This window comes from Pongo pygmaeus, chromosome 2 (assembly GCF_028885625.2).
Source record: "Pongo pygmaeus isolate AG05252 chromosome 2, NHGRI_mPonPyg2-v2.0_pri, whole genome shotgun sequence".
Lineage (NCBI taxonomy): Eukaryota > Metazoa > Chordata > Mammalia > Primates > Hominidae > Pongo > Pongo pygmaeus.
The window spans coordinates 202,715,227-202,728,216 of record NC_085930.1 but is presented as its reverse complement, the minus strand read 5'-3'; the positions used below and the strand labels follow the sequence as shown (position 1 = coordinate 202,728,216).

General features: G+C 38.2%; 1 protein-coding gene across 1 annotated transcript in view; it reads left to right on the top strand.

Moving 5' to 3' along the window:
* Positions 1-12,990, top strand: part of ATP13A4 (ATPase 13A4) — a 161,359-nt gene that overhangs the window by 75,862 nt on the left and 72,507 nt on the right. Inside the window, exon 9 of the mRNA XM_054479920.1 lies at positions 9,658-9,792. Within this exon, the coding sequence (XP_054335895.1) occupies positions 9,658-9,792 (135 nt within the window). The remainder of the gene's footprint in view (positions 1-9,657; positions 9,793-12,990) is intronic.

The window sequence follows — 12,990 nt, the reverse complement described above, 5'->3', positions numbered from 1 at the left end:
ATCTCCATATTGTTTTCCATAGCAGTTTTACTCATTTACATTCCCACCAACAGTGTAAAAGTGTTCCTTTTCACCACATCCTCGTGAACATCTATTATTTTTTGATTTTTTGATTATGGCCGTTCTTGCAGGAGTAAGATGATATCACATTGTGGTTTTGATTTGCATTTCCCTGACCATTAGTGATGTTGAGCACTTTTTCATATGTTTCTTGGCCATCTTTATATCTTCTTTCAAGAGTTGTCTATTCATGTTCTTAGCCCAATTTTTGATGGCATTGTTTGTTTTATTCTTGCTGATTTGTTTGAGTTCCTCGTACATTCTGGGTATTAGTCCTTCAACAGAAGTATAGATTGCAAAGATTTTCTCCCACTCTGTGGTTGTTCTGTTTATTCTGCTGGTTATTTCTTTTGCTGTGCAGAAGCTTTTCGGTTTAATTAAGTAATTAAGTACCGTGCATTTATCTTTATTTATTTATTTATTTGCATTTGCTTTTGGGTTCTTGTTATGAAGTCTTTGGCTAAGCCAATGTCTAGAAGAGTTTTTCCAATGCTATCTTCTAGGATTTTTATGGTTTCAAGTCTTAGATTTAAGCCTTTGATCCATCTTGAGTTGATTTTTGTATAAGGTGAGAGAAGAGGATTCAGTGTCATTCTCTACATGTGGTTTGCCGATTATCCCAGCACCATTTATTGACTAGGATGACCTTTCCCCACTTGTTGTTTTTGTTCACTTTGTCAAAGATCAGTTGGCTGTAAGTGTTTGGCTTAATTTCTAAGTTCTCTATTGTGTTCCATTGGTCTATATCCCCATTTTTATACTAGTACCATGCTGTTTTGGTGACTGTGGTCTTATAGTATAGTTTGAAGTTGGGTAATGTGATGCCTCCAGATTTGTTCTTTTTGCTTTGTCTTGCTTTGGCTATGCAGACTCTTTCTTAGTTCCATATGAATTTTAGGATTATTTTTTCTAGTTCTGTGAAGAATGATGATGGTATTTTCATGGGAATTGCATTGAATTTGTAGATTGATTTTGGCAGTATGGTCATTTTTACAATATTGATTCTACCCATCCATGAGCATGGGACATATTTCCATTTGTTTGTATCGTTTATAATTTCTTGCAGCAGTGTTTTTTAGTTTTCCTTATAGAGGTCATTCACCTCTTTGTTTAGGCATATTTCTAAGTATTTTATTGTATTTTGCAGCTATTATAAAAGGGGTTGCATTCTTGACTTTTTTTCTCAGCTTGTTCACTGTTGGTGTGTAGCAGAACTACTGATTTGTATACATTAATTTTGTATCCTGAAACTTTACTGAATTCATTAACCAGTTCTAGGAGCTGTTTGGATGAGCCTTTAGGGTTTTCTTGGTATACTATCATATCATCGGTGAACAGCAACAGTTTGACTTCCTCTTTACTGATTTGAGTGCCCTTTATTTCCTTCTCTTGTCTGATTGTTCTGGCTAGAACTTCCAATATTATGTTGAATAGAAGTGGTGAATGTGGGCATCCTTGTCTTATTCCAGTTCTCAGGGGAAATGCTTTCAACTTTTCCCCATTCAGTATAATGTTAGCTGTGGATTTGTCATAGGTGCCTTTTATTACCTTAAGGTATGTCCCTTCTATGCCAATTTTGCTGAGGGTTTTAATAATAAAGCGATGCTGGATTTTGTCAAATGCTTTTTCTGCATCTATTGAGATGATCATGTGATTTTGTTTTCAATTTTCTTTATGTGGTGTATCACATTTATTGACTTGTGGATGTTAAATCATTCCTGCATTCTTGGTATGAAACCCACTTGATCATGGTGGATTATCTTTTTGATATGCTGCTGGATTCAGTTAGCTAGTATTTTGTTGAGGATTTTTGCATCTATGTTCATCAGGGACATTGGTCTGCAGTTTTCTTTTTTTGTTATGTCCTTCCCTGGTTTTGGTATTAGGGTGATACTGGCTTCAAAAAATGGTTTAGGGAGGATTTCCTCTTTCTCTATCCTGTGGAATAGTGTCAATAGAATTGATACCAGTTTTTCTTTGAATGTCTGATAGAATTCAGCTATGAATCCGTCTGGTCCTGGACTTTTTTTTCTTGGTAACTTTTTAAATACCATTTTAATCTTGCTGCTTGTTATTGGTCTGTTCACATTTTTCCTGGTTTAACCTAGCAGGGTTGTATATTTCCAGGAATTTATCCATCTCCTCTAAATTTTCCAGGTTATTTGCATAAAGGTGTTCATAGTATCCTTGAATGATCTTTTGCGTTTCTGTGTTATCAGTTGTAATATCTCTCGTTTTGTTTCTAATTGAGCTTATTTGGATCTTCTGTCTTCTTTTCTTGGTTAATCTCACTAATGGTCCATCAATTTTATTTATCTTTTCAAAGAGCCAGCTTTTTGTTTAATTTATCTTTTGTGGGCTTTTTTTTGTTTCAATTTCATTTAGTTCTGCTCTGATCTTGGTCATTTATTTTCTTCTGCTGGGTTTGAGTATGGTTTATTCTTGTTTCTCTAGTTCCTTGAGGTGTAACCTTAGATTGTCTATTTGTGCTCTATCAGACTTTTTGATGTAGGCATAAAAAATGTTGGGATTTTTATTGGGATTGTGTTGAACCTATAGATACGTTTATGGAAAATTGACATAGTAACATGTTTCAATCTTTTGCTCTATGAATATAACACTGCTTCATTTGTTTAGGTCTTTGATTTCTTTCACAGTGTTTTGAAGTTTTCAGTGTATGGGTCTTACACATTTTTTCTCAGACTTATTCTTAAGTAATTCATATTTTTGATGCTATTGTAAATGATATTTTAAAATTTAAATGTTCAGTTGTTCATTTGCTAGTAGTTCCATCATGCGAATGTGCTGATCAGTAGTTTGCTTCACACTAAGGAGAGACCCTCGGCAGATCTTCGTGGCTCTCCCCTGGACAGTTACCTCCCCAGCACTCTGCTCTGTGAACTCAAGCTGCCAAGATCTCCATCGATGCTCATCTTTGTGTTCTGAACTCAGTAGTTGTCTGGACTTGGTCTGGTTTCCCTTCTCTGCATAGTGGCTTGGAAACTCTTTAAAGACAGTAAGCGTGGCAAATGTAGAACACCTTTATTTGTTTCCCATCTCTTTCATTGTTTGATATTAGTGTCTAAAACCCATTGTTTCATGTATTTTATATGGTTGTTTCCAGTGGGAAGATAATTCTGGTCCTTTTTATTCTTTCTTGGTTGGAAGTGAATTTTTACCTTTTAAAAATATAATTGGTAATTTTTTTGTCCGTACTTTTTATGATAAAACACTTTGAACATATACAACTGTAGAGAGAATACTATAATAAAACCTCATGTACCTGTCACACAGATTAAATAATTATCAACTTAATGAATCTTTTTTTCATCTCTTCTATTAACTCTCCACCCTAGATTATTTTGGAACTATCCCAGGTATTATATTTTATTTGAAAATATTTCAGCGTATAGCTCTAAAATATAAAGAGTCTTTTTAATTCCTTTATCACATCTTTTAAAACTTCATAATTTTAAAATAGTTATACAGGCAATGTTCAAATTTCCTCAATAGAATCAAGTACGTGTGTAGACATACTTATGATACATACACAAGCACACTTTGTTTTATTGCCCCTTGCTTTATTGTGCTCCAAAGATACTGCATTTTTTTTTCCAACTGAAGATTTCTGACAGTCCTACATTGAGCAAGTCTATCTGTGCTGTTTTTCTAAAAGCGTGTGCTGTCTTCGTATCTCTGTGTCACGTGTTGGTAACTCTGGAAATACTTCAGACTTTTTCGTTGTGATTATATCTGTTATGGCAATCTGTGATCAGTGATATTTGATATTACTATGATAATTGTTTTGGGGCACTATGAACCATGCTCATGTAAGATAGCAAACTTAATCGGTGTTAGATGTTCACCAACTGGCCATTCCCATCTCTCTCTCTTTCCTCGGGCCTCCCTACTCCCTGTGACCCAACAGTATTAAAATTAGATCAATAAATAACCCTACCCTGGTTTCTAAGTGTTCTAGCAAAAGGAAGAGTTACATGTTTCTGATTTTCAAATAAAGCTAGAAATGATTAAGCTTAGTGAGGAAGACATGTTGAAAGCCGAGACTCACTGAAAGCTGGGACTCTTGCACCAGTTAGCCAGGTTGTGAATGCAAAGGAAAAGTTTTTGAAGGAAATTAAAAGCACTGCTCCAAAAGTGAACACGCAAATGATCAAAAGCAAAGCAACCTTATTGCGGATGTGGAGAAAGTTGTAGTGGTCTGAATAGAAGCTCAAACCAGTCATATTTCTGTAAGACAAAGCCTAATCCAGAGTCAGGCCCTAACTCTTTAATTCTATGAAGGCTGAGAGAGGTAAGAAAACTACAGAAGAAAAGTCTGAAGCCAGCAGAGTTTGGCTTATAAGGTTTAAAGAAAGAAGCCATCTCCATACATAAAAATGGACGGTGAAGTAGCAGTACCAGATACAGGGCTTATAAATCTCAATAAGAATGTTGCAAGTATTCATTTTAATGGTGTTAGTCATTGTTTCTAGGTCTTTTTAGAAAACATACTTAGGAAATAATTTTTTAAGATAAAATGCATTATGAGGTCATACTGACCTCATAACTTCCAATTCAAGTTTAGAATTTGTAGTTATACTGACCTTATAATTTCCAATTCAAGTTTAGAACTATGGGCTTTTTACTTTACTTTATTCATTGTACTTGTGTTTCTCTTTTCTCTATACCCAAAGTTCTGTTTCTCAATGACAGGAAGAGATTACTCTTTTGCTTTATCCCATTGTATATAATAACCTCAGAGTGACAAACCAATGCACTCAGCATTAATATAATTCCTAAAAACAATTTAAGATGTTTTTAGAATTTTTTTTCCCATTTGTAACATCCCATTAGAAATGTACAGTCAAATTATACATTGTTCATTAAAGTCACTCAAAATAGTTTTCTGTTGTTTATGCCAGCAACTTGATAGGTTTATTTTGCTCCTTTTGCTTTAGATTTTAGTGTTAGATTTTCACATTTATATTTGTATTATTTTGTATAGATATAGAAAATATCTACATCATTTGAAAGTCAAATCTGTAAGACAGAAGATATTCCAGGGAGTCTGGTTCCTATCCCTCTCCTTTCTGACTTATGTCTTCATTCTCTCTATGATCATCACTTTGGTTTTTATTTATTCTTACATTTAAAAATATAAACAGATTATATATAATATTCATAGCTATATATTACATATACAAAATACGATATATATTTATACTGCTGTTTTCTAGATGAATAGAGTTATATCAAACATATTTAACTGTATTTCCTACTGTGTATATTTTACATATGTAACTATGTTTCCCAGGGACCATTTAGTATATACAGATATTCTTCATTCATTATTTCAGCTGCATGGTACTCTCTTGTGTGGAGGAACCATGGTTTATTCAGTCAATCCTCTATTGAAAAAAAATTTCTCAGTTTTTTACTACTACAAATAGTGCTGCAATAAAAAGCTTTGTACATATGTCTTTTCATATTTTTGCCAGTATATCTTCGGCACAGATTCTGAGAAGTAAAATTGCTAGGTTAAGAAATAAGTGCTTATGTACTTTTGCTAGAAAAATATTGCCAAAATTTCTCTCCATAGAGATTGTGCCAGTTTGCATTTGCACCAGAAATGTGTCAGTGACTGATTCCTCGCAGCCTTGCCAATAGAATGCGCTGGAAATTTTGCACATTTTTCTAATCATAAGGTGAGCAATGTTATGTCATACATATGTCTCACTCTCTTTTTTAGAAAGTAATTTAAAACTTACAAAAAAGTTGTAAGAATAGTTTAAAAAACTTTTTTTCTAGAACTTTTTGAGAATAAGTTGCTGACATGTAGCTCCTGATCATGACCCGCACATCCTTTCATGTATTCCTTTTCTCTCTTTCTTTCTTTCTCTTTCTTTTCTCTTTTTTTCTTTCTTTCTCTTTCCTTCCTTCCTTCCTTCTTTTTTTCTTTCTGTCTCTCTCTCTCTCCTTCCTTCCTTCCTTTCTTCCTTTCTTTCTTTCCTTCTTTCTTTCCTTCTTTGTCTCTCTCTTTTTTCTTCTCTCTGTCTCTCTGTCTTGACAGGGACTTGCTCTGTTGCCCAGCTGGAGTGCAATGGTGCAGTCCTAGCTCACTACAGCCTTGATCTCCTAGGTCCAAGTAATCCTCCTGCCTCAGCTTCCAGTGTGTGCCACCATGCCTGGCCAAATTTTGTATTTTTTGTACAGATGGGGTCTACTGTGTATTTCTTTTCTTTCTTTCTTTTTTTTTTTTTTGAGATGGAGTCTGGCTCTGTCACCAGGCTGGAGTGCAGTGCAGTGGCACGATCTGGGCTCACTGCAACCTCCGCCTCCTGGGTTCAAGCAGTTCTCCTGCCTCAGCCTCCCAAGTAGCTGGGACTACAGGCACGTGCCACCATGCCCGGCTCATTTTTTGTATTTTTAGTAGAAACGGGGTTTCATCATGTTGGCCAGGATGGTCTCAAACTCCAGACCTCGTGATCCACCCGCCTCGTCCTCCCACAGTGCTGGGATTACAGGCATGAGCCACCGCGCCCGGCCTCTACTGTGTATTTCTGAAAGACAAAGACATTTTCCTACATGAAGGACTGTGCAACCAGGAAGTTAATATTGATGCATTTCTCCCAACTAATGATCAGACCTCGTTCATGTTTTGCCAGTTGTCTCAATAATGTTCTAATAGAAAAGAGATACAGAATTACACAATGCTCTTGTTTGCCATGTCTCTTTAATCTTCAATTTTTAGTTGAATTCTGTGACTTTGACTCTTCTGACTCTGGTTATTTTATAGAATGTCCTTCAGTTTGAATTTTCTGATGTTGCCTCATGGTTAAATTCAGGTTATGCATTTTTGGCTGGAATATCACAACATGATGCTGTGTTTTCACTGCTTCCTCTCAGACAGTACATAATTTCAATTTGTCCTATTACTGGTGATGTTAACTTATATTACTTAATTAAATGGTGTCTGCCAGGTTTCTCCACTGCAAATTTATTATTTTCCTCTTTGTAATTAATGGTTATTTTGTTGAGAGATACTTTGAGATGATATAAATAAACCATCTTCATCAATTTTTCACCCACTAGTTTTAGTATACATTGATGTTTCTTGGCCAAATTAATTATTACCTTGATAGTTGCCAAATGATGACTTTTCTAATGTTATCTCTCCTTCTACATTAATTAATTGCCATTTTGCTGCAGGGAAAACCTGTCTCTTCTCCTTATTTATTTATTCATTTACTTAAGTCATTATGGACTCATAAATTCCTATTTTATTTAATGGTTATAGTTCTTTCTTGTCATTATTTACTTTGATGTTCGAATTGTTACCGATTTAGGCAGTGAGAGCCCTTTAAATTTGGCTTTGATATTTTTGTAATATGTCCCCATCATTCTTCGAGCATTTCTTTACTTAATGGCACAACAAGATGTTCTAGCTTACATTATACTTTTCTTGGCCCAGCCTGTACTCGGTCCTTTCTCTAAGGAAACCTTTTTATTGGGAGAAAGGGAATTTAGAAACCAAAATTTGAGTCTGGATGTGCTCGTTACTATTGGTGTATAAACAAGAAGAATAGCAAACATATTTATATATTCTTATAATCACATATATTTACATCTATATTATTTCTCTCTCTATATCTAGTACATTGATATCTTTCACTGGAATCTACCACAGGGTTTATTGTAGTTGTATCTCCTTCTCTATTTGTAACTTCTTTCTTCAGTGAGAAACCTGGCTGATTAACCTCTTTATATCTACAGGAGTCCCCTCTTATCTGTGGGAGGTACATTCCAAGACCCCAGGTAGATGACTGAAACCACGGGTAGTACTGAGTCTGATCACTGTCATTTGGAAAACATTTCTGTTCCTGTCTTCCACTCATATATTTAATGCCTTTACCATTTTATGTAAGCACTTACACACTGTGGTTGTAACATTTGCAGTTTGAGGTGTGACGCACAACTAGCACAAATTTCTTTTTCCTTCTTCACAACTTCACAGATAATTGATTCGTTCTTACTGTAGATCTTAGCAACCTCAGCATACAGTTTTGTTTTCTTAAGTCAAGAACATTCACCTTTTCACTTAAAGGAAGCACTTTGCTGCTTCTCTTTGACATAACTGAATTGCGAGCATTACTACTCTTGTGCTTTGGGGCACAAGTAGTAAAATATGGGTAACATGAAACAAGCACAGGGGTACTGCAACAGGCAATGTAATACCTAGGTGACTGACAAGCAGGGAGTGTATAAAGCATGGATTCTGTTCCGGGTGGGATGGAGCGCATAGCACTAGATTTAATCACTCTACTCAGAATGGTGCACAGTTGGAAAACGTATACATTGTTTATTTCTGGGATTGTCCACTTAATATTTTCTGACTGCAGCTGACTGCAGGTAACTGAAACCATGGAAAGTTCAACTGGAGATCAAAGGAGACTACTGTACTTATTGTACCATTTCTGCCTGGATGCAACCAATCTTTCATCACAGCTGATGCTCCCACTGCCCCTCATCCCACTCCTATGTAGACGCCCTTTTCACCTTGCTCGGGTCCCAACATCCCGCAGCAGGTCACTGCCACCATGGGGGCCCTTCTGTCCCTGCTCAAGCTCTGACACCTTGTACCAGGTCTTGTAAACACCCTTCCATCCTGCTTAGGATCCAATACCCCAGAGCAGGCTGCCACCCCACCCAGCCCCCTGCAGGAATGCCTATCTTGCACAGGCCCTAATAGCTTTTAAGACTGAATAAGGAAGAAAAGAAGTAAAGGCAGGCAGGCAATCAGGAAGGAGGGAAGAACTTTCATTTCTCTTATCATGGGTAAGAATGAACAGCTTTGCAGACACTTAACACACCACTTGTGTTTGTGTTTGTGTGTGTGTTTGTGTGTGTTTGTGTGAAGTGACAATATCTAGCAATTTTGCTATACAGTTATTTGCTGGAGATCTCTTTTTAAAAGGAACTCTTTATCTATTAGGATTTTTTTTTTTTTTTTTTTTTTTTTTGAGGCAGGGTCTTGCCCTGTCACCCAGGCTGGAGTGCAGTGGTGCGGTCATCACTCACTACTGTCTCGACCTCCTGAGCTTAAATTTAGGCAATCTTCCCACCTCAGCCTCCCAAGTGGCTGGGAGTACAGGTGTGTGTCACCATGCCTGGCTAATTTTTTTATTTTTTGGTGAAGATGGGGCTCCCGCTATGTTGTCCAGGTTGGTCTCAAACAGCTAGGCTCAAGTGATTCTCCCACATTGGGCTCCAAAAGTGCTGGGATTACAAGCATGAGCCACTGTGCTCAGCTGGGAATATTAACCTTCTATCTGTAATGTAAGTTTCAAATTTGTTTCTGAATTTGTCATTAGTTTTTTCTTATTATTTTGCCACACAAAGATTTTTATTTTATGTAGTCTAATTTGTTACATTTTCTTCTTTTTGTTTTCAAATTTTGAATCAATGTTGAGGAATGTTCTCCTTTCTAAAAAAAAAATGTCTTGGTTGCCTTTTCATTGATATCCAAGTTAAATAGATGTTGGATTATATTTTTGTGGGAAAATAACCTGACTCAACTTTGTCTACTCCCACTTTCAGCTGGAGTTCAAGAGCTGGAATCACGCGTCCTGGTGCCTGGAGATTTATTAATTTTGACAGGGAACAAAGTGCTAATGCCATGTGATGCCGTTCTGATTGAAGGCAGCTGTGTGGTGGATGAAGGCATGCTGACAGGTACAGTTCCATCTCCACAGCTGACAACCTCTGTGGGCTGGCCCACACTCCACGCTAGTATGGTCCCTACCCCTCCTCTACCTGAATGACAATGGCTGGCTGTAAAGCATTGGCTGCTATGGGACCTCCCTGTTTCCACAAATCTTACTTAGTCCTGCTGTGAATGGATCTGAGGGTTCAAATTAAAGCTCTTTCTATGTGTTAAGTTTGATACAATAATAAGTTTTTAAGTGTTTAGTATTTCTTTCTTGAACAAAAGATTATTACAACCCTCTCAACCCTCTCATTTACCTTAAAAGATTGTAGAGACCATTAGATCTTTCAGAATTGTCTGTGCCTTTTATGTTTATTATTTGAAATAAAACATGTTTTCAAATAAACTTGGAGGGTTTGAAAATCATCAGTGACATCCTGAAACCCACAGGGGTCATCCGAATTCTTCCTGGCCCGGCTTGAAAACGTTAAGAAATTCATGATGCAGCATTTGGTAAACCTGCTGCTTCCAAAATACACACTGGGTGTTCTGGACTAACTGTAGTTCATTTACAAATGGCAATGCTGGAGCTGGGTGGGACCTGTGAGGTTATCTCACATCACAGGCATGGCAACTGAGGTCCGAGAGGTGATTTGCTTAAGGTTACACTGCCTTGATTTCTCACTCATGTAGCATAATGATGAGGTTCGGCTGACACTGCTATAAGATAAAGAAGAATCATAAAGTGTTTCTCGGAGATGAAATGAGAGGCTGTGAATACACAGAGGCTGTGAATGCACTCTCATTGGTGTATCATGGTTCCCATTCAAGTTCAGATCAAACCCATTTCTCTCAGGCAGCCCAGAAAGACAGGTAATGGAGACAAGTGTACACACCTTCTTCCTATGTTAGCTTACAAAGAATAAATGTGTCACAGACCATGGCAAGGCAGGTTCTTTTCCCTCAAAAATCCATAGATTCATAAAAATCCTGTAATGCTGGGACTTCTGCAGTGCCAAGTACCATTTTCCTAATGAAAGTAGCCTTAATATACTGTAATGCAACTCCGACTTTCTATTGGCCACTCTGCAGAGAGCAGCAGAAGACTTTAGAAACTTGTTCCTCAGAACAGGCCATAGTTATTTCACAGCTTCATTCACTACCTTTTATTAGCACTTCAGGCCTCTGCAATAGGCCTCTCCCACTGCACTGGTAAAAGTTGCCAAAGTCCCAATTGCCAAATGCAGTGGACTCTTTAAATTTCTTTATTTTTGAGACAGAGTCTCACTCACTCTGTCACCCAGGTTGGAGTGCAGTGGCTTGACCTTGGCTCACTGCAATCTCTGCCTCCCGGGTTCAAGCTATCCTCTCATCTCAGCCTCTATCAAGTAGGTGGAATTACAGGTGTGCACCACCATGCCTGGCTAACTTTGTATTTTTAGTAGAGGCGGCGTTTCACGATGTTGGCCAGGCTGGTCTTGAACTCCTGACCTCAAGTGATCCACCCTCCTGGGCCTCCCAAAGTGCTGGGATTATAGGCATGAGCCACTGTGCCCAGCCTGATTCTTTAAATTTCTCAACTTATTGTCCTCTCTGTTCCATTTGACTATTCTGACCAGCTCTCTTTCTGAAAACTATCTTCTCTATAACTTCCTAAGATAATTCTCTCTCTCCAAATTCTTCTACCACTGACTATACCCATTCAGTTTCTTCTGCTGCTCCTCTTCCTCTGTCTCCTGAATTGTTGGTGCTGCTCATGGCTACATCCTTGGCCTTTCCTCTTCTCACTCTATACTTGGTCTGTAAATAAACTTGTCTGTTTCTGTGACTTTAATTATCATCTATAACCTGATGAGCTCTGGCTAAATACCTCTAGTCCAGGCCTCTCATCTGAACTTCAAATCCAGATAAATCTCAAATTGCCTACAAGGCATCTCAACATGGTGATTCTACAAGGCAACTTCAACTTACAGTGGCCAAAAGACAATTCTTTCTCTCCTCCTATAATCCCTATATTGAGGAATAATGTTGCCCTCTGCTTATTCTCCCAAGTCAGGAACTAGAAAAGCATTGTAAATTTCTCTGTCCCTATGACCTGCCAATACAAACATTTTCTCAAGTTTTGTAGCTTCTTACTTCCTTGTTCCTTTCCTTTTTTGAGACAGAGTGTCACTCTGTTGTCCAGGCTGCCGTGCAGTGGTGTGATCTCTGCTCATTTTCACCTCCACCCGCAGGGCTCAAGTGATTCTCGTGCTTCAGCCTCCAGAGCAGCTGGGATTATAGGCATGCACCACCACACTCGGCTGATTTTGTATTTTTAGAAAAGACAGGGTTTTACCATGTTGCCCAGGCTGGTCTTGAACTCCTGGCTCAAGCGATCTGCCTGTCTCTGCCTCCCAAAGTGCTAGGATTAAAGGTGTGAGCCACTGCACCCGGCCACTTCCTTGTTTCCTGAATGCAGTGCTTCCTTTCTATTCCCACTGCCAGCTGTCATAGTTCAGACCTCATCCCTTGCAACTGGGATTCCTGTGATTATTTCCCAATTGGATACCCAGCCTCCAACCTCACCAGACTGATTCATTCCCTGTGCTATGGACAGAGTGCTCTCTCTTATACATAAATATGATATTATTCTCCTGATTAAAGTGGTTAAATCTCTCCACATCCTCCTTCAGTCACCAGTGCCTTTATTTATTTATTATTTATTTATTTGTTTTTGAGATGGAGTTTCACTCTTGTTGCCCAGGCTGGAGTGCAATGGCACAATCTTGGCTCACCACAACCTCTGCCTCCTGGGTTCAAGTGATTCTCCTGCCTCAGCCTCCCGAGTAGCTGGGATCACAGGCATGCACCACCACACCTGGCTGATTTTTTGTATTTTTACAAAACTGTGGTTTCTCCATGTTGGTCAGGCTGGTCTCGAACTCCTGATCTCAGGTGATCTGCCTACCTCGGCCCCCCAAAGTACTGGGATTACAGGCATGAGCCACTGTGCCCAGCCCACCAGTGCCTTTAGACATATCTGTGGACACTTAGGGTTCTCCATGCTTTGGCTCCTAGATAGCTCTAATGGCCCTTTATTCTCCACACTCCACATTCTTGACTGCACAGCTTGCGGTTCCCTAAATAGTTATTTCCAGCTATCTTGACATCTGTGTTTGATTTACAGTACCCATGGTATTTATAATATTGTATTATACTTATTAGTTTACATATCTGTCTCC